At 40.3% G+C, this 26587-nt stretch overlaps 1 protein-coding gene across 1 annotated transcript in view; it reads left to right on the top strand.

Moving 5' to 3' along the window:
* LOC101948977 (vitellogenin-1-like) overlaps nucleotides 1-24598 on the top strand; it is a 48669-nt gene extending 24071 nt beyond the window's left edge. Inside the window, exons 20-35 of the mRNA XM_042859074.2 lie at nucleotides 1231-1375; nucleotides 4481-4700; nucleotides 5609-5784; nucleotides 6169-6870; nucleotides 6957-7004; nucleotides 9223-9429; nucleotides 11037-11243; nucleotides 12406-12548; nucleotides 12647-12785; nucleotides 14140-14275; nucleotides 15106-15292; nucleotides 15638-15735; nucleotides 16501-16595; nucleotides 16701-16860; nucleotides 21083-21244; nucleotides 24282-24598. Of these exons, the coding sequence (XP_042715008.2) occupies nucleotides 1231-1375; nucleotides 4481-4700; nucleotides 5609-5784; nucleotides 6169-6870; nucleotides 6957-7004; nucleotides 9223-9429; nucleotides 11037-11243; nucleotides 12406-12548; nucleotides 12647-12785; nucleotides 14140-14275; nucleotides 15106-15292; nucleotides 15638-15735; nucleotides 16501-16595; nucleotides 16701-16860; nucleotides 21083-21244; nucleotides 24282-24406 (2950 nt within the window). The 3' untranslated portion in view covers nucleotides 24407-24598. The remainder of the gene's footprint in view (nucleotides 1-1230; nucleotides 1376-4480; nucleotides 4701-5608; nucleotides 5785-6168; nucleotides 6871-6956; nucleotides 7005-9222; nucleotides 9430-11036; nucleotides 11244-12405; nucleotides 12549-12646; nucleotides 12786-14139; nucleotides 14276-15105; nucleotides 15293-15637; nucleotides 15736-16500; nucleotides 16596-16700; nucleotides 16861-21082; nucleotides 21245-24281) is intronic.
* Nucleotides 24599-26587: the final 1989 nt, after the last annotated feature.

Genomic DNA, 26587 nt, shown 5'->3' with positions numbered 1-26587 from the left:
AGTGCACGCAGCATGGCAAGAGTCTTCAAGAGGAAGAGAGCACCATCAAATGAATACAAATTCACCTTTCAAATAGGGAAGATTGAGAGCTCTCAGACTTTCACACAGTGTGGACCTCATTATAATAGAAATCATCTCATAGGTTATCTCCCCATTCGCGGTCAGGCAGGCCACCTCCTCTCATTCACAATCCCATAACAACCCTGTGGTAGCTACGGCAATTGGTGACATGAAAAAGAAACATTAGGACAGTACATAAGGTATTTTTAGTTGTATTTTAATGCTATTAAATAGCTAGAAATAAAGAGCAAACACCAGAGGTAAGATCCTCATCTCTGTGTGGGCCCCCTTACACCAGGTAAAAGGGTTGGAGAGGAGTAAAGGGATCTTAAAAGCCCCACATCTGGCTGGGGGAGGATTTTCCAGGCCATGGAGCAGCCCAGGATTGGGAAGGCACAAAGGTGGCTTAAAGCCACCTCAGCCCCCTTCTCATTCTGAGCCTCTAAGGGGTGCAATACAGAATCTCATCCCATGTTACTAGTACCAGATCTGAGTGCTCTTGGACCACCAGCAGTCCATAAACAACAGCTTAGGAACCTCGGTACTGAATATTATTATGTAAATAAAGTTCTGAACATTCCTGGTCTGGGAAAAGCAATGATTCTAGCGATAATGCAGTTGCAGCAAGTTGCGGATGTCTTGTTCAGGTGACTCTCGGCGCCTCTCTTCAATGGCATTTTTAATAAATGTCACACAAGAATTTACATTTCATGGCGTACTTTCCCTGGTGTTTATTATTTTTAATTATAAAAAAGAGAGGATGAAGTAACAGTTTAGAAACAAGCATCCCACGTGCTAGTCTTTTCTAGGTTACGTACAATTTTGAAAATTAAAAAGAAGGCCGTAATTTCCAAACTTGGGAGCCAAAAGCTAAGCAATTAAATCCATAGCTAGACACCAGACTAAGTGGCCCCGTTTTCCAATGTGCTTACATGCACAGAGCCCACTGCTTTCAATGATTGCACCCAACTTTGAAAATGTTGGTCTACATTTCTCTGCAGCCTTTATAGGGCTTGACAATCTCACTAGCAGGATGACTTCTGTAAATATCTGTGAAGTAATTTGCAAGGTAGGATGTTTGTTGCTAAGTACATGCCACAAGATATAATTCAGATCTTTTCCTCAGAAGTGCTTATCGATACAACATTCCCCTTCATGTTTATTCTGCAGGTCTAAGACATATGCTGTTACACGAAATCTTGAAGACTTATCTGCCACTAAGATGACGCCAGTTCTTCTACCTGAGGCAGTGCCTGACATAATGAAGCTGTCCTTCGATTCAGGTTCCGCATCAAGCGAGAATGATAAAATAAGGGTAACACATATTGGATTTTGAACACTCCTTTTGTTTTTTTGATCTGTGTAAGATTATCTCCTTTATCCAGAAGTGAATTTGTATTAATGATTTCTGACCCATTATTTTTTTCAAAATTAGTCAAGTACAACCTTCGGACAAAAATAACCTAATAGTAATGATATAACAAAAATCTGGAATTTAATCACAGTGTCAGGCTAACATAATTGTTTTTAGAAACTATAACATTGTCTTGAATAATTAATGTTTGCAATTTCCTATGGGAAAGGCCCACAACTCTTTAAAAGCATTGTAACTCTCATGTAGCCTTCCTGTAAATTAACAGAGGGTTAGAAAATGTTCCATGCGGCGACGGGTGGATTATTCAACAAGTAGAACTGAAATTTGATGTTGAGGAATGGGGCATTTCTGGTTCAGGGATGAATGTCTGTTTTTGTGACAAGTCAAATGACTGACTATAATTCCATTTTGGGGACACAGTTTTCAGTAAGGGCTTCCTAGTTCAGCGTCTTCGTGATGTTCTAGTAACGTATAAGAGACACAATGGCCCTGTGGAGAATTCCTCCAATGCAAGAGCAACAAGGGATGGCGTACACAACACTGTACTGTCCCCCTCACAGCCTCTGTCAGAGGGGCATGTTGGCAATTGGTTCATGGGTGGGATGGGGGTCCAAAGGAGAGTGGCCATAGTGCTTTGCTGTGGCAAAGCCTATAGGCAATCATGGGGAGGCGGCTATAAGTACTCCTGGGGGGATTCTGTGCCAAAAAATGAAAAATTCTGCACACAATATTTTCAAATTCTGCAAAATTCTGCATATTTTATTTGTCAAAATAACCCAATATAATCACACCAGTTTCAATTATTTTTGGTCATTTATTTCAAAATACCTGTCAGCATGTATGTGTGTAACAGACAAAAAAAGATTCAGAAAATGTTTTTTGACAAATAGATTACTTACTATGCATATTAATACAGAACTCTGAGTAATAATTTGTTTAAACTACAATACAGAACCATATTTCCCACGCATCCCAGAGGCAGTGCAAAGGCTGGGGGGAGTCAGGGGTAATGGAGGATCTGAGTGAAAGGGAAATAATTGCTGAGAAGGAGCCTGGGTGTGAACTTGGAAGGTTGTTGGGTATGGGTGGGAAAAGTATGGAACAAGGGTTTTTTGGGGGTGGGCTGGGAGAGGGACTGTTAGGGAGCTTCCCCCATACAGATCCTGGCTGACCCCTAGCCTCCTCCATTCAGTCAGGCACATGTGTCCCTCCACCACCACTTAAAACACCCACTTCCCACATCCCCGTGTGTCCTTGCACCCCCTGTCCACATGTGTCCCTCCACCTGCACTCAGACATCTACTCTCCCCATCTCCATGTGGCCCTGCACCCCCGCCTCATCCCCATGTGTCTCTATGCCCCCACTCAGACACCCTATGTTCCTATGTAGCTCTGCACCCCTTCCCCCATAACCATGTGGCCCTGCACCTCCCTTCCCCCTGTGGCCCTATGCCTCCACTCCCATTCAGCTCCTGCCCCAGTCTATCCTCCCCCACTAGCCCTTATGAGCCCTTGTCTGACCCCACCAGCATTCACGCTGTCTGTCTCCTCATAGCCCCTATCTCCTGACCTGGCCTGCTGTGAAGAAGGCTCTTTTCTTCCCTAGCTGGCTGGGAGCTGCTGCTGTGGTCTAGCGCCACAGCGCCTTCTGGTGGACAAAAGGCATAACTGCAGCAAAAAAAAATAAAAATATGCATGGCTCATTAATTATGCACGCATGCAGTGGTGCAGAATTCCCCCAGGAGTATATAAGGTGGAGCAGCCCCTGTGGCACTGAAACAAGCTGAATCCTAATAGTCTGTGTCTCTCTGCTGCATCTGCGGAGAGCTGCAGCACAGAATCTGGCCCTGACTGTTGAACTGATGCTAGGGGGGAGGGATAGCTCAGTGGTTTGAGCATTGGCCTGCTAAACCCAGGGTTGTGAGTTCAATCCTTGAGGGGGCCACTTGGGAATCTGGGGCAAAATCAGTACTTGGTCCTGCTAGTGAAGGCAGGGGGCTGGACTCGATGACCTTTCAAGGTCCCTTCCAGTTCTAGGAGATGGGATATCTCCATTATTATTTTATTATTATTATAAATGAACAGAAACTAAATGATAAGCCTAACCTGAACGATTCCCAGCATAGTTGGAATTTACCTACAAAAGAAAGAGCTACCATTAAAAGCTGTATTTTTAGAGTATGCCTCTGACAACTCAGGAATCTTGTCAGGCAGTCCACAAAAATGTGAAGTATTTACTCGTTTATGAAAAAGTAAAATTGGTTATAAACCTTTTACTACATTTAAAGAGGCACTATGCACCTGGCTGGTGGAAACTCATGGTTCTGTCCCTTTAGCTGTTAGCTTCATTGCTCAGGGAAACCATAAATTACATTGCACAGATTTATTTCCAACCTCTTAACTGTAATTCAGTGGGTCTTTTGGAACCATTGTTTGCCATATATGGAATGCTTAGGGGAAGCACTTTCTAATGTCATCCACTATGGCCATCTAGGAGATCTTTGTGGCTTTCTTAGCTGATGAAACCTGTAGCCTTTATTAGAACCCTATCAAGGCAAATGCTCCATTGACTTGAGTAAGGGCTCCACAATTTGGCTCAATGTTTATTGTAGGACAGAATTCCATACTATAAATTTCTTTTTGTCTAGAACTTCTACAGTCATTATAGGGTTACCGAGATACTGGGATTCAATGAACACAGCTTGAATCACTGAACAAACAAAGCCAAATAAAATAATTAGCACAATTAGATGGAACTCCATTTTCCAGCCTTAAATCCTGATGCTCCTTCCCCTTCTATTCTAAATAGATACCATAAACGTGAGATGACATGGCCTACTTGACCATGAGATGACATGGCCAATTTGACCAGCTGACAACAAGGTCATTCCATGTCAGACAACCAGAATCTCAAGCAAATCAATTAATGACCTCTATAAAACATACAGGAATCTATTCTTAAAACAGGAGACTTAACAATTTGATGATATTTTTTATTATTGGCATCACAGAATCTAACATTGACATGTGTTTATTACACAATAGGGTAGACTATCTTCAGAAATCATTTCAACAGGAAACATCTATTCAGCTGGACAATCATCCCAACAGAAAGTACCATCTGTTCGTTCCATGTGCTTCAATGCAAGTACATTTGGAGTTGAAATTTGCGCAGAAAGGAAAAGTGTGAATGCTGCATTTATCAGAAAGGCTCCTCTCTATTATCTGGTTGGGGAGAATGCTTTTAAACTTACCTGCAAACCAGGTAAATACTATTGTCTTGAGAGAAACTAATAAATATTTGTCTTTCTATCTTAGGCACTTTCATGGCCCCTATTCATGGCCCTTAGTATCTCAGCACATTACAATATTTAATATATTTATCGTCACGACACTCCAGAGAGACTAAATGACTAGTCCATGGTCATACATGAAATCTGTAACAGAGAAAGATATTGAACAAAGATTTCCCAAGTCCCAGCCTAATGGCCTGAACTCTGGACCATCCTTTAAATGTCCAGAAGCAAGCACAATATCTAATTAATTAATATATAAACACAGAAATTCATGTTAATTTGTCAAGACCGATATGGCAACAAATGTGTAATTCTCTTATCAGAGCTGTTGCCAAGTAAGGCACCGCCAATAAACTCTGGTAAAAAAAGCAATTTATTCCAGTGACCTGGATGTGCTGACTGGATTATCTGCAATTTTTTATTCACTTGACATGAATCTAGCGTCATGCTCAACACTGAAAAATGTATGTAAGTTCAATTTGCATGACACACTATCGAAGTCACTAAATACCAGAAATATCCATTTTCACCAAATGCAAATATAACTGCAAAAAAAATGTTGCTTTATCTCCCACATACAATATAAAAGCAGAAATTGGCACATTCTGGGCTATTGTAGTCCTTTACTGCTATTAATAACAAAAAACAGTAACAATACTGTTATACAATACTACGGCTAGTGTAGTCCTCTGCTGCTATTAAAAACAAAAAATGGTAACAATACTGTTATACAATACTATGGCTAGTTAGTCCTCTACTGCTATTAACAACAAAAAACGGTAACAATACTGTTATACAATACTACAGCTAGTGTAGTCCTCTACTGCTATTAATAACAAAACCAGCAACAGTGATATTAATTGCCATGTAATGTCAGTCCATACAGGGTCATCAATTGAGAAAATACAAGTAACAATCCAAGCAGGTGCTCAGGCTGCTGCAAAAATGGTGCGTTTAGTAAAATTTGAAGACACAGAAACGGAACTAGCTTCCGACAAAGAGGCAATTAAAAAACTGAAGAAAATCCTTGATGATCCCACAGTCCAGACCCAGGTACTTATCTAATATATACACTTCTAGACTTGCTGGGAACAATATACACACACTTAGTACACTCTCAATAGTAAATAAAGTGACAATAACAAGGCAAACTTAGTACTTTAGATAGTGTAGGAAATAACATCATACAGTATTAACTTCAGTCATGCATAATTCTATGCACCATAACTTCTACATATAGTCATCTAAATGTATTGGCTTAGAGCACCATCCCACGTGGACATCACTAAAATATGATGAAGTCTCTATCTGGGGACTAGACCTTGCTTTCTGAAGGACAGCAGAAAGACTTCTCTCTCTCAGAAGAGCATTTTACTTAAAAACTGCCGCAAGTGAACAGAATAATAATTGTCTTTCTCTGCTCATGTCGTCTACTAGGAACAATCACTCGTTAATCGAAAAGACAGAAAATCATCATCCAGCTCTAGCAGCAGCAGCAGCAGCAGCAGCAACAGTAGCTCCAGCTCATCCAGCAGCCAGTCCAGCAGCGATTCTCAGCGTAGGGCAGGGGGCCAGATAAAGCTGAAGATGAAAGATGTAGCTTCCTTTGACGATTCACTGGTCCCACCAAGCAAGAAACAGCAGAAGGGGCCTCAAGAACATGAGCAGAAAGGGCCCCGCAGCAAAGGGCATTCTAAAACCAAAGTAAAGAAGTTAGCTCCATTTGGGAAGAGCAGCAGCAGCAGTAGCAGCAGCAGCAGCAGCAGCAGCAGTAGCAGCAGCAGCAGCAAAGCTGTTGGAGGAAAACATGCAGCTAAGAAACCACCTACTGTACACGCTACTAGTGCTGATAAGGAGAGAGGTTTTCATGAGAAGAAACATTCCAAGGCTGCACGCAAACAGCAGAGCAGCTCTAGCAGCAGCAGCAGCAGCAGCAGCGAAACCACCACGGGCAGACCCAGCAGCAGCAGCAGCAGCAGCAGCAGCAGCAGCAGTGACAATGCGGATAAAGCTCGCTACGACGCCAAGAAGCGTTCCAAGGCGTCGTATCCGTTCAGCAAAACTGATAGAAAAGAGGAGAGGAAACATGCTAAGTCTCAATACACCAGTGGCAGCAGTTATGACTCATCTGGAGATTGGGTAACCCTCTTTAATGTATCATAGTTGAATGTGATCTGATTCTTGTCGAATCATTGCGGGCAATCATTTGTTTTGGAATTTTGCAGGAACAGCACGTTCCAGAAATGTACCGACTCCGCTTCAAGTCCCATTTGGTAAGTCCAAAATTTAAATGTTTACTTTAATGATCATTAAACTAAGAAGTGAAGCAGATATTAGAGCAAACCCATATAGCTCCGTGCCAGGAAGGTTGACAATAGATGCTGATTTTGAGCTGAGGCAGCTAGTGAGAAAAATTCAGAGAGAAGAGGGAAAATAGTCACATAGTGTTCATTGATCTTTGCCCAAGTTCCCAGGAAAGTCATCCGGAGGTGTACGAGGGAGAAAATGATACCGAACTTTGTGTGCAGCTTGTTAAAACCATATATGGTACAATGTCAACAGTCAAAACTTCCTAGTAGTGAAAGAGAAAAATGATCGGTAAAGGTGGGAGTGCATCAGGGATCAGCACTGAGCCCTTTCTTGTTTATCCTTATCCTGGATACCCTTACAAGGAACATACAAAAGAAGGAGGCACCTTGGTGCATGTTGTTTGCAGATTATATCATTCTACGCAGTGAGAAGAAAGATAGTCTAGAAGAGGATCTTTATAAATAGAGAGATATGTAGGAGAGACTTGGACTCAAAATAAGCAGAGGAAAAACAATATATGGTATGTAATTTTAATAATGTGATCACTGAAGAATTATTCCTACAACTAGATGGACAGACAATACCAAAACCACAAAATGTCAAGTATCTGGGTTCCAGAAAATGGGGAAGTAGAGGATGAAATTAGAGCTAGGGTAATAAATGCCTGGCTCAAATGGAGATAGATAAGTGGTGTAATATGTGTCAGGAAGATACCAGTAAGATTAAAAGGGAAGTCTATAAAACTAGTCCATTCAGTTTTAAAGTCTGGCACTGAGGGTTGGGCTTCAAAGAAGAAATATGAGCAAGTGATCTGTTCCACAGAAAAACGTGAATGTTGAGATGGATGAGTGGCATAAGTAAGAAAGACCACATGAGGAATATGTATGTTTGATACATTCTCCAAATAATTCTCATTAATGAAAAAAATGAGGGAGTGCAGGCTCAGTTGGTTTGATCGTGTAAAGGACAGTCTTGACAACTGTACGAGTAAGAGAGTCCAACAGATGAAGATTGAAGGAAAGAGACAGAGAGGCTGACTCAAGGAAAAGTTGTGGGATGTCATAAGGGAAGACATATTAGCATGTGATGTGATAGACTATATGGCATTAAATAGAGCACTTTGGAGGGAGAGGACTTGTAGAGCAGTTACTGGGAAGATGGGAGGAGAAAAATGACTTTTATGTTCATTTCACGTGGACATTCTGAAGAGTGAGTGACCCCAAATAATTTAATATCCAATGTCAGAATGTGAAGAATACTATGGTGTCATCTAGAGCAGCCACAATGGACTGATAATCATTTTTATTATTGATAATATTATTATAAAACCTGCATATTGCTGTAGTCCTAGAAGCCTCAACAAGATCAAGGCTATTCTGAGTTAGGAGGTGTAGAACCCTATAGTAAATAACAAGCAGGCGTGGCATGTTGTGGGGTGGGGGGGGAGAAAGGGATAACAAAATAATAAGATATTTTAGCACAGACTAGCTATGTGCAGAATTCTTAGACAATCAGTAGCAGTAATAAGAGCTTGCCACTTGCCTAGACATTATCAGAAGGCAGATTCTGTGCACATCACAGCAGAGGTGAGTTTTAAGGAGGTACTTAAATGAGGAGGATAATGTGGTGGCTTTATGGATTCTTCCTATAAAGTTCTTGTTATTAGGGCTGGTCACAAAATAGGAAAATGGTTTTGTGAAATTTGTAATGAAAAAATCCTGCCATTTTTTATACAACTAAAATATTTTTAACCAGCTCTAGTTTTATAATGATATGTTACACTGTTTAGGTGCCTCCGTGTGACATAGTATCTGATTACTGACACAAGAGCTTCCAGTTAGGAGAGGAAGTTTTCATCAGGGCCGGCACTTCCATTTAGACGACCTAGGCGGTCGCCTAGGGCACCAGGATTGGGGGGGGCAGCAATTCGGCGGCGGGGGGTCCTTCCGCGCGCCGGGTCTTCGGCGACAATTCTGCGGCGGGTCCTTCACTCCGAAGTGCCCCGAAGACCAGGAGCACGGAAGGACCCCCCCGCCGCAGAATTGCCACCAACAATCGGGAGCACGGAAGGACTGCTGCCTAGGGCACCAAAAACCCTGGCGCCACTCCTGGTTTTCATGATAAGAGCTGGATTTGGCCAAATACCTATCAGACAGTCGTTTACCTATTTCTCTTCTCCAGAATCCAGACCAGGCGTCGTCAAGCAGCTCCTCATCATCATCTTCCCCTCAGTCAGGCAGCAGCAGCAGCAGCAGCTCCAGCGACAGTACCAGAGAGAGCAGCAGCAGCAGCAGCAGCAGCAGGAACAGCAGCAGCAGCAGCAGCAGTAGTAGCAGCAGCAGCAGCAGTAGCAGTAGCAGCAGCAGCGATTCTAGCTTTGCACATGAGGTGAAATTTTGTCTTTGCCAGGGAATTAGATGCGTAAGGGGCATTGTTGACCTTGCCTGTGCCTCTAGCCATTAATCCCAATGAGTCATTGCTCTCCGGAAAATGCCCTACAGGGAGATCTTTTTTTTTTTTTACAAGCTGAAAACCAGAAATGATTTCTTTCCTGTGAAAAATTGTGACAAAGATTTTTAAAGTTCCTTTCTTGACTAAATTTTTCAATATATATATATATATATATTTGGAGTTTTCAGCCATCAAAAACTTTCAAAGAAACGTTTCCTTTTGGGTGGCTAGAAATGGAAAGATTTTCAAATTTTTTAATGAAAACTCCAAAATTAAAATTTTTGGTGAAAATTTCCATGTCATTGATTAAGGTGTTTTCTGTCAAAAACTGTTTTGACAGAAAATTTTCAACCACCTCTACTGAAAAACACAATTTAAGCATGTGTCCTATATAATTTATATATTCATTGAGAATATGAAAAAACCCCACCTATTCATTTAAATGTTAAATCCTGGTTTTGCAGTGCTTACTCTCCAGAGTAGAGTCACGGAATTCATCAGTGTAAGTCCAGTGTAACAGAGAGAAAATCTGGCCATGTGCTCAGTAAAACTGATCCATTACTTTTAGGGAAAAACAAACATTTCTGTAAGCACCAATTAGCTCACTAACTGTTCACAATCCTTAGTGTGGTCTTCTGAATCCATTCCAAGTAATTGTATCTTAATAATAATATACCAGCCTGGCCCAAATACATAGTGAAATATCCAAAGGATTCATAATATTGTATGCATACTGTGATTAATAAGGAACTCACATCTCTCATTATGGCTCAAAGGAGTTGCTTCTGAATGAATATATTGCTATGGTAATATCCAATGTTCTAGAAATCGATTAAATATTAAAAATAATACACAAAATCTTCATAAGTCCATTGAAATGTCTTAAGTAAGTCGTGGCTCTTGTGTCAAGACAACTGCATCTTTTTAAAATTCTTTATTCTACTGAAATAAAAAAGAAGAACAGGAGGACTTGTGGCACCTTAGAGACTAACAAATTTATTAGAGCATAAGCTTTCGTGGACTACAGCCCACTTCTTCGGATGCATATAGAATGGAACATATATTGAGGAGATATATATACACACATACAGAGAGCATAAATAGGTGGGAGTTGTCTTACCACCTCTGAGAGGCCAATTAATTAAGAGAAAAAAAACTTTTGAAGTGATAATCAAGCTAGCCGAGTACAGACAGACAGTTAGATAACAAGTGTGAGAGATTCAATGTTTGTAATGGCTCAACCATTCCCAGTCCTTATTTAAACCGGAGTTGATTGTGTCTAGTTTGCATATCAATTCTAGCTCAGCAGTTTCTCGTTGGAGTCTGCCCCCGAAGTTTTTCTGTTGTAATATAGCCACCCGCAGGAGAATAACTCACCAAAACTTACACTGAAATAACAATAAGAGTCTGGAACTATTTTCATTCTCAACCAACCCAGGCTCTGTACTGCTGTACAGCTGTCGGTGCAGTACGAAATGAATCCAACGTTCACCACTGAATATACATGTGCGTTTAATCATTGCCATTTTTGTTTTGTTTTTCAGCCCAATTTCCTGGGAGACGTACTTCCACCTGGGCTCACCATTGTGGCTCGGGCAGTTAGGAGTGACAACAAAAATCAAGGTTACCAAGCCACAGCATATATTAACTCTGCTGCTACCAAAGTCGATATGCAACTGGTTGTGGTTCAGCTTGCTGAAACTAACTGGAAAGCGTGTGCTGATTCTGTAGTATTGCCTCTCAAAGCACAGGTAAAGATACAACTAGCTCCACCAAGTGAGAGCTTTAAAAGGCCCCTCAATATCAAATAACCAGATGGCTATACTGATTAGAGATGGTCAAACAAGGAAGACAAATTTTCCTGGAATTTTTCGCAAATATTTTTCATCAGAATTTTGAATTTTTGAAAAAATGCAACCACTGAAAAACAGGAAAATAAATTTGTGAAAATTTTCAAAATTTGATTGAAAAACATTTGTAGCTAAATTTTCAAAATTTGAAAATGTTTGACCAGCTCAACTGCCAATTTACACCAGCTGAGAATCTGGCTCATTCCTTTCTTTATACATGCATTTCAAATGACAGCCATTTCAAATGTATGCAGCATAGTTGTTATGTCGGTCCAAGGACATTAGCGCGACATCTTGCATTTGGCTATGCTGCTCAGAGTACCTTTCCCAGAGTTGAAGAAGAGCTCTGTGTGGCTCAAAAGCAGAAATTGGCCCAATACAAAATTTTACCTCTCCCACCTTGCCACTTCAAGGACATTTTGTTTCCTTCTTTCCATATAAGAGAGGTGCTGAAGTCATGTTGGGTGTTCAGTTGATGCCTGAAAGCATTGGAATTAGGACACTGTGTTTGCAGTTTCTATTTTCAAGCCTCTCCATACAGCAATGCCCACATGACCCAGTCGTGGAAGCCTTCCTCTGCAGAGCTATGTACGTGTACAGTGATCTCCAGACTTCTGCTTTTTGTGGCTGCAGTTTCAAAATTTCATCAGAATTGTCAGTAGTGAAAATTGTTTATCTTTGCAAAACCAGACATTTTTGTAAAAGTGAACTTTCTAGAGGAGCATGCCATTTCTTTTTTAAATATACAGATTGGTGATGAATTTGCAAAATGTAATGAATCTCAGGAAAATGTCACACTGCAGAATTCTAGTCATATTTCAGTGCAAGATTTTGAACGTTCAAAATGGGAACATTCAGCCTAGCCTACCACCCTTACCATTCATCCCCATATTCCTCCAGATGTAGCCAAAGCTCCTCAACAAGTATATTTAGTGAATGAGTTAGGAGCATTGAAGACTTCAGTGAAGTTTCATAAAGAGATCATGTATTTTGATATGATGACAGATTTTTTTATATGATTTCATTTCCAAAATTCTAATGACTTTTTCTCTTCCTCATAAAGGCCAGGTTCAGGTGGGGCAAGGAATGCCGGGAGTATAGAATTGAAGCAAGAGCTTCCACAGGCCATATTTCAAGGAATCCAGCTGTACAGGTGAAGCTGGCTTGGACAAAACTTCCATCCTGGATAAGGAGGACAACTATAACGTATGCAGTCTGCTACCTTGTCCATTTGTTGTGTTGTTCTTGTTATATTGGTTGGTGTTATGAAGGTTCTGAGTATGTCACATCTTGTTTATCTCTAGAACTATGGAATTTGTTCCTGGAATAGCATACCTGATGGGCTTCTCAGAAGTGTATCAGAAAAATCCTTCTCAGGAGCTTGTAGTAAGAGCAGTTGCTACTTCACCACGGACAATTAATACAGTCATAAAGTCTCCTGGGGTATGTGGACCTTTTGTTTGTTTGTTTGTTTTTCCAAATATACTTTCTAGGTGTATAGTTTGACTTTGGGTAATACATCTAGGCTAATTCTGAGAAAGGAAAAATGCAGAACCTTACCTCCTACACGAGCTACCGTAGATCCTGAATACACAGGGCTTGATCCTGTAGTGTGCCATAAAGCACAAGATAAAAACGTGATCAGCATTACTAGAAGTTCTTGGGAACTTGATGCTTTCATAATGAAAGAGCCACCAACTGCACAGGACCAACTCAGTCTGGCCTGCGGAGTAATGCCCAAAGGGGAAGCCTGTAGCCAAATGCTTCATTTGTATGCGGAGGGTAGCACTGAAGCTGATATCTCCTCAGATATGCCCATCCTGCCCACACACTTTGCTTGTTTTCATCCTGGGCTCTCAGGAGTACGGGGTGTGTGACTTACAAAGGATGTATTGAGGAAGACTATAGCTAGTGCTTAACCTTACTTGCACCTATATGCTGCCTGGTGCTGGAGTCCTACAGCCCGGTGCTTCTTGCAGTCCATTATTCACCAATCAAACCTTGGAACTCCCAAATGCAGCAGTTCTCTGAACAAACAAGAAGGGGTATGTTTTGCCAGCAGCCTGCACAGATGTAGTCTGCAGACTCCAACTGATTAATTGGTCTTTGTCCACTAAATCCCTGTGCATCTTTATGAAAAATGTCCCCTAGTGGGTCTGGTGTAATTTAACAACAGCTTGGCTTTCCATAAAGGAAATAAGTGTGTCCTTAACCTACCCTTGTACTTCAATTTTCCAGGGGGTTTTCATATGTGATAATGAGGGAGTGGTGTATGACCTGTTTATCTAGATATATTTAATGTGTCTTTCTCTATGGTATGCGAACTTAACCAAAATCACATCAAGCCAACTTTCATTCTGTAAGACTGCCAGCTAACACATGCTCTTTAGTCTGCTGTACCTAGTTGCAGTGGGACAGGATAAGGCAGAGAGAACTTATTATTCAGCCACCCTGTGGTGTGGTGGTTTGTTTGGTTTGGTTTTTCGTTTTAAGGAAGTCATTTAACAATACCGTAAACATCATCTGTGCATCTTAATTCCCTATGTCTTTAAATAATCGTTTAAAGATAATCTCTCAAGAAAATGTACAAGTGATAATAAAATAAAAGATAATGAGCTCATAAAAATATATATGTTAGATTTGGGTGCCCACAATGTCCTGGGAAGACTATAATGACTCCAGTTATACAAATACATATTTAGGGAATTTTTAACAAGGGGGGTCTTTTTGCTTGTTATGATTGACCAAATTGTATGACTAAACATATCCTAAAGCCTTTTCATTGCTTCTTTTTCAGCTAACCCTTTACTATGAGGCTTTCCCACTTCCATTTGCTTTGCCTGTGAGCCCAGCTCCAGCTTCTCAGGCTCAAGAAGTGACTGCTTGGAATTTCCTTCCAGAAATATCTTCACTGATAGCTAGAGAAGATCAATGTAAATGATACTTCAGTACTGGTCTAGTCCCTGATAAATGAGCAATGGTTATTTGTAATAGTTAAAACTTGGCCCCTCCAGTGACTCTGTCTCCTGTCAGCTTTGGGCTTGGTCTTTTCAAGCAGTGTTCTTCTGGGGAAACTTGGCAACCCTTACCTTTACCCTTACCCCAACCACAGGAGATGCCTTCTCAGCAGTTGTTGGAAGGGGGGGTGCAGGGAGTTCAGGTCTGTTTGCATGGTTAGGAATTCATGGGTTTCACACAGAGATCCCAAGTGGCTCTGTCCTTCGTCACTTCCAAGATGCTGTCATCCCCACTACAAGAGGGATGACCTGGTGGATATAGGGCAGGGACATGAGTTTTCCAATCCTATTTATTTTCCTTAGAAGGGAGACTTCATGATTTTTAGTAGGACTGGGTCTGTCTAATTCTAATTATACTTATTACAAACAGTGGCAAAATTTGGAGAAATGCTAATAGTTTTTGTCATGGGTTCAGCTTTTAGCTTCTCAGGAATGTGATAGTAACAGAGTCTTTAAAACAAGACTATTACTAGATGGTTTGTTTTCAGCTGCTTATCAAAAAAAGTGATGGGTATACAACAGTATAATTCCACACTGATTGATCATTTTATGTTGCTGCCGTGCCTTTCTTAAGTATGTATACTTAGGCTGAGATTTTAAAAGCTGCCAAGAAGATTTGGCTGTCCAATTCCCATTGATTTTAATGGGAACTGGCCATTCAGACCTCTTGGGCAGCTTTCAAAATCTCCATGACAATCTCCAAAGCACAGTTGCATCTGCCATTTGTTTTTATTGTTGTTTTTCAGCCACATGTGAAGTGAGGGAAGAAAACTTCAAAACATTTGACAAAGTGAAGTACAAATGTTCATTCAATAAAGACTGCGACCTTGTAGTAGCTCAAGACTGCACTGCTCACCCCAAATTCATCGTCACGACGAGAAAAGTCAATCCGCACTCTTCCTCCAGGGAGGTGTACATCAATATTAGTTCATCGTAAGTGTAATCGTTCTTGAGTCTCTATAGAGAATTTTAGGAAGTTTAAATTTTGTTGCATTGGAAAAAATGATGGGTACTTTTTAAATCATAATACTAGCAATCCTCTTCTGCCCTCCAGCCTCTCTCTTCAATTTCTCAGGTAATGTTTATCAACAGCCCCCACACAGCTACCTCCTTGGGCTTCTCATTTCCAGGAAAGTGTTGAACCAGAGCCCTAAACCCAACCAGTGTTGAACTTTGGGGGCATATTCAAAATTTGGATGCTGAAGTTGGGGCTGTGTCTGTGTTGGTTATTTACATCAATGTTCCCACAATTAAACACATTTGTTTTCTTCTTTCAAGAAGCGTGAGACTCTATCTTTCTCCATCTTCCTCTATCCTCGTGTCATACAATGATGGACCAGTGTTAACGCGCAGCAAAATATATCAAAATAAAAGAGGTACAGTGTGTTACTCACCTTTCCAGGAATTATTTAGAAATTAAATATTTACAGGAATATAGAATCATAGAATTGTAGGACTGGATGGGTCCTCGAGAGGTCATCTGGTCTAGCCCCTGCACTAATGGCAGGACTAAATATTATCTAGGCCAAAATATTTTACAAGCTTAATGAGGACTTTGAGATGTAAAAAATAATTGTGTATCAATACTAAGAAAAACTATGGGCCTGATACTTCTGTGACTTATTTTGGTTTTACATACCTGACTTCAACTGACATACTCTTAATTTTCACTAATAAGTGAATCAGGCCCATTATTATATTGATTTGTATAGTGTGCTTGCCATTGTAAAGCATAAGGATTAATCCTCTCACTGAAATGTGAAGCATTTTGCATTCAGAGCTGCTTGACTATATTGGTACTTGTTTATATGTAGGTGCAATGCCATGATGATGAACATCATAGAGAAAACTAGATATTTAGGACCAGATCTTCAGCTGGTGTAAATCAGGCTGGCTCTGTTGACTAGACAGAAAAGTCAATGACAGCTATATAGATCCAGAGAAACAGCATTTTGCAAATAAAAAGAAAAAACTCTTATTTCTGACCTCACCTCTCCACAAAAAATGTATTCAGATGGAAATAATAACCAGTCATTGTAAATGAAAATTAATGATTATATACATTATCCCTGAGATTAGATAATTTCTTTACTATTTCAAAATTAGAGGAACCACCTGTAAACGGTTGTATCTTTTTACAGAAAACATTAAAATTTATAGAAATGAAACAACAGTTGTAGTAGAAGCTCCAGACCAAGGGCTGGCGAATGTGACTTTTGATGGCTCGACACTTAAGGTACTTCTGAATCTGTTATATTACTAGCTTTCTTCTCTTTTACACCTTTGCATTGTAATGGGCCAACACATTAGCATCGACAGAAAAGATGTGTTATCTTTATAGGTTACTGTTGTTTCATGGATGAGAGGAAGGACCTGTGGTATTTGTGGAAATAATGATGGACAAAAGCAAAATGAACTCCTCATGCCCAATCATAGGCTGGCACACAGCTGCTCAGCTTTTGTCCATTCCTGGGTACTGGTAGAAGAAACCTGCGCCGAAGGTCAGTAGATTTGAAAACAATTTCTACTTAGAGAAAATGTCATTTTTATTTTATTTTTCCCCTAAAAATACAAAAAAGAAAAAAGAAACATTTACCTGTAAATAAAAAGGACCACTGTTGTCATTCATTTTCCGTTTATATAACTAATCGTTGTTTTAGAACTCTCCCAATGAATCTGAAGCGTTGAATACAATTCTTTCTCACATTCAGTTTACTACTAGAGGCTTGATTCTGCCACATTTACTGATACTTAAGTAGTTCCTTACTCCATGACTGGCAAAATCAGGCCCAGTCTTGCTCCCACTGAAGTCAGTGGAAGTTTCACCACTGATTTGCTTCAGAGCAGAGGCGTGCACTAAATCAGTTCGCTCTCTGTAGACTTAATTTAATCAAACAAACTACATATGTTATAATATGAGGAGGGCTTTAAACTAGGTTCGGCGGGGATAGGTGAGAAAAGCCCACAGGTAAGTGGGGAACATGGAGACCTGGGAGATGGGTCGGAAACGAGAGTGAGTGTGGGCTATATTGGCAGAGAGAAAGGAGGGTCAGGACAAAACTGGGAGGAAAGATCAAACCAGTATCTTAGATGCCTATATACAAATGCGAGAAGTATGGGTAATAAGCAGGAAGAACTGGAAGTGCTAATAAATAAATACAACTATGACATTGTTGGCATCACTGAAACTTGGTGGGATAATACACATGATTGGAATGTTGGTGTGGATGGATACAGCTTGCTCAGGAAGGATAGACAGGGGAATAAGGGAGGAGGTGTTGCCTTATATATTAAAAATGTACACACTTGGACTGAGGTAGATATGGACATAGGAGATGGAAGTGTTGAGAGTGTCTGGGTTAGGCTAAAAGGGGTAAAAAACAAGGGTGATGTCATGCTAGGAGTCTACTACGGGCCACCTAACCAGGTGGAAGAGGTGGATGGGGCTTTTTTTAAACAAATAACAAAATCATCCAAAGCCCAAGATTTGGTGGTGGTGGGGGACTTCAACTATCTGGATATATGTTGGGAAAATAACACAGCGGGGCACAGACTATCCAACAAATTCTTGGACTGCATTGCAGACAACTTTTTATTTCAGAAGGTTGAAAAAGCTACTGGGGGGAAGCTGTTCTAGACTTGATATTAACAAATAGGGAGGAACTCGTTGAGAATTAGAAAGTAGAAGGCAGCTTGGGTGAAAGTGATCATGAAATCATAGAGTTTGCAATTCTAAGGAAGGGTAGAAGGAAGAACAGCAAAATAGAGACAATGGATTTCAGGAAGGCAGATTTTGGTAAGCTCAGAGAGCTGATAGGTAAGGTCCCATGGGAATCAAGACTGAGGGGAAAAACAACTGAGGAGAGTTGGCAGTTTTTCAAAGGGACACTATTAAGGGCCCAAAAGCAAGCTATTCCGCTGGTTAGGAAAGATAGAAAATGTGGCAAAAGACCACCTTGGCTTAACCACGAGATCTTGCATGATCTAAACAATAAAAAGGAGTCATATAAAAAATGGAAACTAGGACAGATTACAAAGGATGAATATAGGCAAACAACACAGGAATGCAGGGGCAAGATTAGAAAGGCAAAGGCACAAAATGAGCTCAAACTAGCTACGGGAATAAAAGGAAACAAGAAGACTTTTTATCAATACATTAGAAGAAAGAGGAAGACCAAAGACAGGGTAGGCCCATTGCTTAGTGAAGAGGGAGAAACAGTAACAGAAAACTTGGAAATGGCAGAGATGCTTAATGACTTCTTTGTTTCGGTCTTCACCGAGAAGTCTGAAGGAATGCCTAACACAGTGAATGCTAATGGGAAGGGGGTAGATTTAGCAGATAAAATAAAAAAAGAACAAGTTAAAAATCACTTAGAAAAGTTAGATGCCTGCAAGTCACCAGGGCCTGATGAAATGCATCCTAGAATACTCAAGGAGCTAATAGAGGAGGTATCTGAGCCTCTAGCTATTATCTTTGGAAAATCATGGGAGACGGAAGAGATTCCAGAAGACTGGAAAAGGGCAAATATAGTGCCCATCTATAAAAAAGGAAATAAAAACAACCCAGGAAACTACAGACCAGTTAGTTTAACTTCTGTGCCAGGGAAGATAATGGAGCAAGTAATTAAGGAAATCATCTGCAAACACTTGGAAGGTGGTAAGGTGATAGGGAACAGCCAGCATGGATTTGTAAAGAACAAATCATGTCAAACCAATCTGATAGCTTTCTTCGATAGGATAACGAGTCTTGTGGATAAGGGAGAAGCTGTGGATGTGGTACACCTAGACTTTAGTAAGGCATTTGATACGGTCTCGCATGATATTCTTATCAATAAACTAGGCAAATACAATTTAGATGGGGCTACTATAAGGTGGGTGCATAACTGGCTGGATAACCGTACTCAGAGAGTTGTTATTAATGGTTCCCAATCCTGCTGGAAAGGCATAACGAGTGGGGTTCCGCAGGGGTCTGTTTTGGGACCGGCTCTGTTCAACATCTTCATTAACGACTTAGATATTGGCATAGAAAGTACGCTTATTAAGTTTGCGGATGATACCAAACTGGGAGGGATTGCAACTGCTTTGGAGGACAGGGTCATAATTCAAAATGATCTGGACAAATTGGAGAAATGGTCTGAGTTAAACAGGATGAAGTTTAACAAAGACAAATGCAAAGTGCTCCACTTAGGGGAAAAAAATCAGTTTCACACATACAGAATGGGAAGAGACTGTCTAGGAAGGAATACGGCAGAAAGGGATCTAGGGGTTATAGTGGATCACAAGCTAAATATGAGTCAACAGTGTGATGCTGTTGCAAAAAAAGCAAACGTGATTCTGGGATGTATTAACAGGTGTGTTGTGAGCAAGACACGAGAAGTCATTCTTCCGCTCTACTCTGCTCTGGTTAGGCCTCAGCTGGAGTATTGTATCCAGTTCTGGGCACCGCATTTCAAGAAAGATGTGGAGAAATTGGAAAGGGTCCAGAGAAGAGCAACAAGAATGATTAAAGGTCTTGAGAACATGACCTATGAAGGAAGACTGAAAGAATTGGGTTTGTTTAGTTTAGAAAAGAGAAGACTGAAAGGGGACATGATAGCAGTTTTCAGGTATCTAAAAGGGTGTCATAAGGAAGAGGGAGAAAACTTGTTCACCTTAGCCTCTAAGGATAGAACAAGAAGCAATGGGCTTAAACTGCAGCAAGGGAGGTCTAGGTTGGACATTAGGAAAAAGTTCCTAACTGTCAGGGTGGTTAAACACTGGAATAAATTGCCTAGGGAGGTTGTGGAATCTCCATCTCTGGAGATATTTAAGAGTAGGTTAGATAAATGTCTATCAGGGATGGTCTAGACAGTATTTGGTCCTGCCATGCGGGCAGGGGACTGGACTCGATGACCTCTCGAGGTCCCTTCCAGTCCTAGAATCTATGAATCTATGAATCTATAAACAGCCCACAGAGAATTTTAGTACATTGGGCCAGACCGTCAGCTGGGGTAAACTGGCATAGCACCATTGACTTCAATTCCATTTTACCCCATCAGAGGATCTGGATAGAAAGGGGGCGGGAGGGCGCGTTGGGAAATACTCTTACTGTATAAGTGTGTCTCCTTGCATATATTTATAATAATACTACACTCCCTCCAACAGTGCAGTATTTTCATTTACTTTGGGCCTGTAAAGAGTCTCAATAGAGTCAAATTGGCTTTTTCCATTGATTTCAGTGGCAGCAAGATCATACCCATAAGCATGTCAGGAAACAAGATAGCATGTGGAATTCTGTGAATGTTAATGATCCTTTTAGTGCTGATAATTGCAGCATTATAAAAATCATCCAATACAACAATTGGTCTTGATATCATTATGTAAACGCTGCCATTACTTATGCACTCACAAACAACTGACATTTTTCCTAATGCAATTCAGCAGTCCCTGTTCTTACACACCACCTATTCTTAATAGCTTTCAGACCTATTTCTAAAAGAGTGGACTATAGGATTTCATTTGGGCCATACTGTGCCATCAGTTTTTAAACACAACTCCCCTTTCAAAAATCAGTTTTCCCCACTAACTATGGTCCTGATCTTGCCACCTTTACTGCTGTGAAAATGGGTCATTGGGGAGTTGTACTTAAAAGCTGAGGAGAAAATATGGACTTTTCTTATTGTAAGGAAAGATTAGAGTGTTTGTATTCCTTAGGGTTTAACTACTTTTTCTTTTTCCTCTTAGGATGTAAACTGCAACGCCGCTATGTGAAACTGAAGGGACATCCTGTTATTGATGGAAAGGAATCTACATGTTACTCTGTTGACAGGATACTGCAGTGTATGAAAGGCTGTACTCCAACTGAGAAAACCTCAGTTAAAGTTGGCTTCTCCTGTTTCCCAAAAGGTAGGATTTATTTTTGTTTTTACTTTTTTGTCACATACCAGAGGAGCTCTGTCAGATCAGTTAGTCAAGATGTAGCATAGCACCACACAGACCCCCTACTATCCCACCTGACTTTCAGAGCTGTTATTTCCTAACCCCATTAATATTTTACATAAACAATTACAATAATGGGTAGCTAGAAGCCAATGTGGATTATTTGGCAGATGGTATTGTCTGAAAAAAATCTTAGGGATGGTAAAAGGGGCAGCAGTGACCAATAAAAATGTGTCATGCCTTCCAGATGTTTCATTGAGTTGTGATAAGCAACAAAAAGTCCTTTTAGTCACATTGCAATCTGCTATTTCATGTAGACGAAGATGAGAAAAGCAACTGAAAGTCAGTCACGTAATGTGATATGACTGCAGTGTGATTAGGCTGCCATGCTCTGCCCATGTGCAATGCATCAGCAAAAAACATATTGCTAGAGTGTTCTCCTGATTATTTCAGAAAACAGCTTGGTTTTGAAGGTATTTAACTCTCAGACATATCAGATTTTTAAAAAGCATGGACCTGATTCTGTTTTCACTTATATCAGCTTGACACTAGTGCAACTCCGTTGTCTACAAAGTAGATACTCTAAATTCACACAAGTGTGAGAGGAGAATCAGGCCTCATATCTACAGAGTTTCTTCTTTTCTGGTGCATTACTTCCAAATCCTTAAATATACAGGAATTGATCACACAACTCACATGTACCATAGCCGTAAACAGTTCTGCCACCTACCAGTATAGCTCGGTTCTGCATGTTAACCTTCTGGGCCAGCGCCCCAGCTGGTGTAAACTGACATAGCTCCATAGAACTCAACTTATACCAGAAGAAGAATCTAGTGTTCTCTGACTGATTTTAAACAGTGTTCCTAAAGCTCATCATGCTTTGCTCATATTATTAGAATTCCCAAGGTGCCAAAGCAGTTCACGAAAACATTGGGTATATATCTCTTCAGTAGGCAACCCAGCTCACACAACCAATAAGAAAAGTAACACAGTGAGATTACTAATAGCATACTGACAGCACCATGTGATGTGACTAGATGAATCCTTTTAAGAAAAGAAAAGACACCCTCAACGCCAAGCTATCTCTAAAATCTTGTCATATCCATGTTTCACAGATTTTCTTTTGTGTCCATGTTCCATATCTGTGAAGTGTCATCACTCTAGGCCACTCACTGCTTCGATTACTAGACTATAATAAACTTGTCTCATTCTCACACAGAATGAAAAGAAGAAAATCAGCCAAATCAGTCGTCATAGTCACTGCTGCTTGCACAGCAGCTGCAGGTTTCTCTGGTTCATTTACTGAATCTCAGACACAGGAGCCCACTACCACCTCTGCTTCTTGCTCTTTTATCAAGGTTTTCTTATTATTATTATTATTTTCCTGAGGAGGAAGAAGGTAGAGGATGCCATTGGTGTTCTTCAGTAACATGATTGCTTTTCCTCAGGCTGGGAATCAACAGCATTACAATGGAACTCTTTAAGAGATGTCCTTTTTTGTTTTTGTTTGATGGACCAGATAAGTAGCAGCAGAAGCAGAGCTGGTAACATAATTCTCTCTCCCAGGTTCATAAAATGAACTCCTATATATATGGGCAAATTCTTCTCTCAGATCCACACAGGGAGAACTCAGCCCTGATACTCTGCTCCTCACAAAGTGGGAGCCCACATTACTGACAGCAATGGGAGGCCAACACGTATAGGGTGAGCATAATATCAGGGAAGTTACTGCTGTGCAGAACTGAGGGGGAAATTTCCCCCTATTGCCCTAGAAATCTGTGGCCAAATCCTGCAGTTTATACTTCAGGCAATTTGCCTGATGGACCAGATCCTACAAATTCTTACTCACTTGCATCGTAGTTACTCAGGTACACAGTTCCATTGATGCCACTGAGACTGTTTGCAGAAGTAAGGACTACTTATGGGGCTAAAGCTTGCAGGATTGGGCCTTTAGTATGCAAAAATTTAGAAGACCAAGGCATGAGAAAAAGCTAAGCAAAAGCAAATCAAAACTAGACTCTTTAGGGTTTCTCATTTTCTAGCTTTAAAATATTAAATATTTAATAACAAACAGCTCAAGCATCATGCTAGGATAATATGTTTTGTAGTTCATTATACAAAACCTGTGTGTCAAGTTGGTCAGAGAGGTGTAATTCCACCAAATTGTGCATTAACATTTCATTCATTGAGTATGGATGACTGATACAGCCAAAACCCATACAAACAGTTCTGGATTTTCTCTTGATATAATATAATATGTTGTAAATATATTGCACATATGTCTGACAAAACAACTAGAGATAAAGTTATGGAAGCTTGGCACATTCTACTTAGGCAAACAATCTAAATGCGGGTTCTAATACTCTTCCATATGCAATGTTAAACCTCCAACCAGCTCAGAATGTTTATTGGGAGGATGAATATTATTATTCCATTTAGATTATTTCAGCAGTAGGGGTTTATGATATATTAAAGCTGCTGTTGATAAAGCAACCTGGTAAGGTTAATACTGAAACTGACATTGCTCTGCCAGTTTTGAGAATATATGGGAAAACTTTAATTAGAAGTTTATGAACCTCTGAAAATCCTCCAAAGGGCTTATCCTTCAGAATGAACTTAAACAGAGAGATGAAATACCCACCCACCCACTCCACCCTCATAGGCAGTGATAACATGAAAAGAGATGGCTGATGTGCTTTTCTACAGAGTGCTCTTATTTAAAGGGCGGTCACATCCAGCACTTCTACAAGCCCCTGCTTTCTATATTTGTGCATCATGAAATTCAATTCATTTTGTTTTAGGGACGTATTATAGTAATTACACCATGGATGAAAATCCTGCTCCGAGTTAATAGGTCAGTCAGAGGTCAATGGTAGAGGCAGGATTGGACCCATATTCTTTGTCTGGTGAAAGAGTTGGCAACCATCAAAATAATATTGCCTTGGAATGTTTTCAAGTGTTAATTTGCTTGATGTTAGTTAATGTGGCTTTGCTCTTCTGACAGATTCTGCTGTGAGCCTGTCTGACTGGCATAGGAGCAGTGACAGGAAATATGCAGCCGAGGACATCGTGGAGTCTGTGGATGCTGACATTGACTGTTCCTGCACTGACGATTGTAGTTCATCTTAATGCTTTAGCAATGTGCTATAGACGTACTCACCCAAATGATTGAATAGCTGGACAGCTGCAGGGGGAATGCAATAGCTGCAGTAAAATATTAAAAAAAAATGCTTTAAAAATAGATAAGCCTAATGCATTACGTACAAAGTCAAATGCATTATGTACAATACGCGCTGCTTAATAAATATGCTGTTCATTAAATAAGTATCCAGATCTCTTTTTCCCCCTTCCTTCTTATCAACAAAGCCATCAAGCCAAGTATAATATTCTGGATCCTTTTATCTGGAATATAATTACACTGGTCCTCTCTTAAAATTATGTTCACTGGGTGATGAGAGGAAAACATGATTATGGCTATCTCTAACATTCTATAATATAAAGGATTTCATAATTTAGCATACTAAAGATAAAGTACACACTTGTTTTCGTTTATGTTTTCTAATAAAAAGGAAAATCCTGTGCTTCAAAACTGTTCTGTAAAAAAATATTTCACTCCCAGCAAGAGCATTAGCCTTAGTACAGTACAAAAGAATGACTTGAACTGCTAGGCTCCCACAGTAGCTTTTCAGAGAGCCAATGTGTGTGACACAGTCCCCATTTTGATTTAAATCTAAAAGGGTGTGATGTTAGTTCATAAGCTACTAGAGTAAAAAGGAACTTTTTTTGTTGATCATTTTCTATTGTACAGCCATGAAATTCATGCTTATAAAAACTTTAGGAAACTATTAGTAAAACACTGAGTAAAATTACCAAAAGAATGACAGAAAAATATGATACAAATGACAACAATACCCATACATTACATATCTAAAATAAAGTCCAACAGTAAGGGCCAGATTCTGTCTGGCATGTGGGTAGTAGTAACCAAAGAATTTGTTCAGACAACTATTTAATGTTGATCCACAATTTTCCCATCAACTCCATTCAGTCTAGGAACAATAACATCAGTTCTCCTGCTACATTTTTATTTGTAATACAGTGTTCACAGATGTTCCCTATCCTTCCTTGAAGAACCTCTGCCTCAGTCCAAATCCATGTTACTTGCTAGTTCCTCAGAAGAGTTACACTGCAAAAGGGGAGATGAAGCATCTTACACTCCTCCTCCCATTAAAATGACAAAGTACAGGCTGAGCTACTGTCAGCTCCTCCATTGGGCCTGGGCCACTTCCCACTATCATTTGTGGAAGCTTTGCCCTAACTTTAATGCACTCACTACTGGGCCCACTGTCTCTAATTCCAAATCTTCTTGCCTCTTAAGCCACCTGTTTATGAAAGGGCAACTTTCCTCCAGTAAACCAGTTCAAATAAAACAAAGATAGTGAAGAGAAATGTTAACAGGAGCTTTAATGCTCAAAAGGCACTATGATAAAAACCAAATACTCTTTACCATTATGAATTAATTCTACTTTTAATAGACCATGCCCTCTACATATAGATACCACTGTAATCAGCACTGATCAAGCTGGTACCTGCAGTATGAAAAAAATATAAGCCCCTGTTATGTCAGCTAAAAGAGAACTCCTTCCCCTGGAAGTAAGACACAGGGTGTTTTTATAATCCGTGGAACCAACCTCAAGAGAGGAAACTCAATCACATATACTAAGCCAGTGTATTACATAATGGCAACACAGTAATGCCATAAATCACGGCAAATGCAGAGAGTGTTATGTTCCTGTCTCAGGGGTGGCAGCCTCTACAAGCGCAACAAAGAGAAGACAGTAAAAATGCATTTCCCTGTGCATAGCACCCGCTTAAATAAAATTTACCAAATTAGACACACTATGCTGTACTGCCTGAAACGATAAATGCTCATCCCCAGTGATGGAGGACGGAGCCTTGCGTATTCAATGCTCAACCCTAGTAACAACTGCAGGCCAGTCACCTGACTTAAGGTCAGGCTGCTAGTGATGAGTAGAAGGGAGCTTGAAGCGCAGAAACAGGAAGGAAGACCATGCTGCTCATTTAAACTTTTTTTGTTAACCTTCTTCTGCACTCAGGTGCACTAAAATGCCTTCAGTGGGCGTTGGCCCCAAGCATCTGAGGACAGACGTTAGCTCAGCAGCTTGTGACAGGCAACACATATCATTGTTTCACGTTCTTGTGGCTCAGTGCTGCAGCTGCCATGCTGTAGCTGTTTTATTTCCAGGCCATTGAAATCAGTGGACAGTATTCTACGTGTAGGTACATTCA

The sequence above is a fragment of the Chrysemys picta genome, chromosome 8 (assembly GCF_011386835.1).
Source record: "Chrysemys picta bellii isolate R12L10 chromosome 8, ASM1138683v2, whole genome shotgun sequence".
In the NCBI taxonomy this organism is placed as follows: Eukaryota; Metazoa; Chordata; order Testudines; family Emydidae; genus Chrysemys; species Chrysemys picta.
The sequence above is the reverse complement of the archived record's forward strand: the minus strand, read 5'-3'. Positions and strand labels throughout refer to the sequence as shown.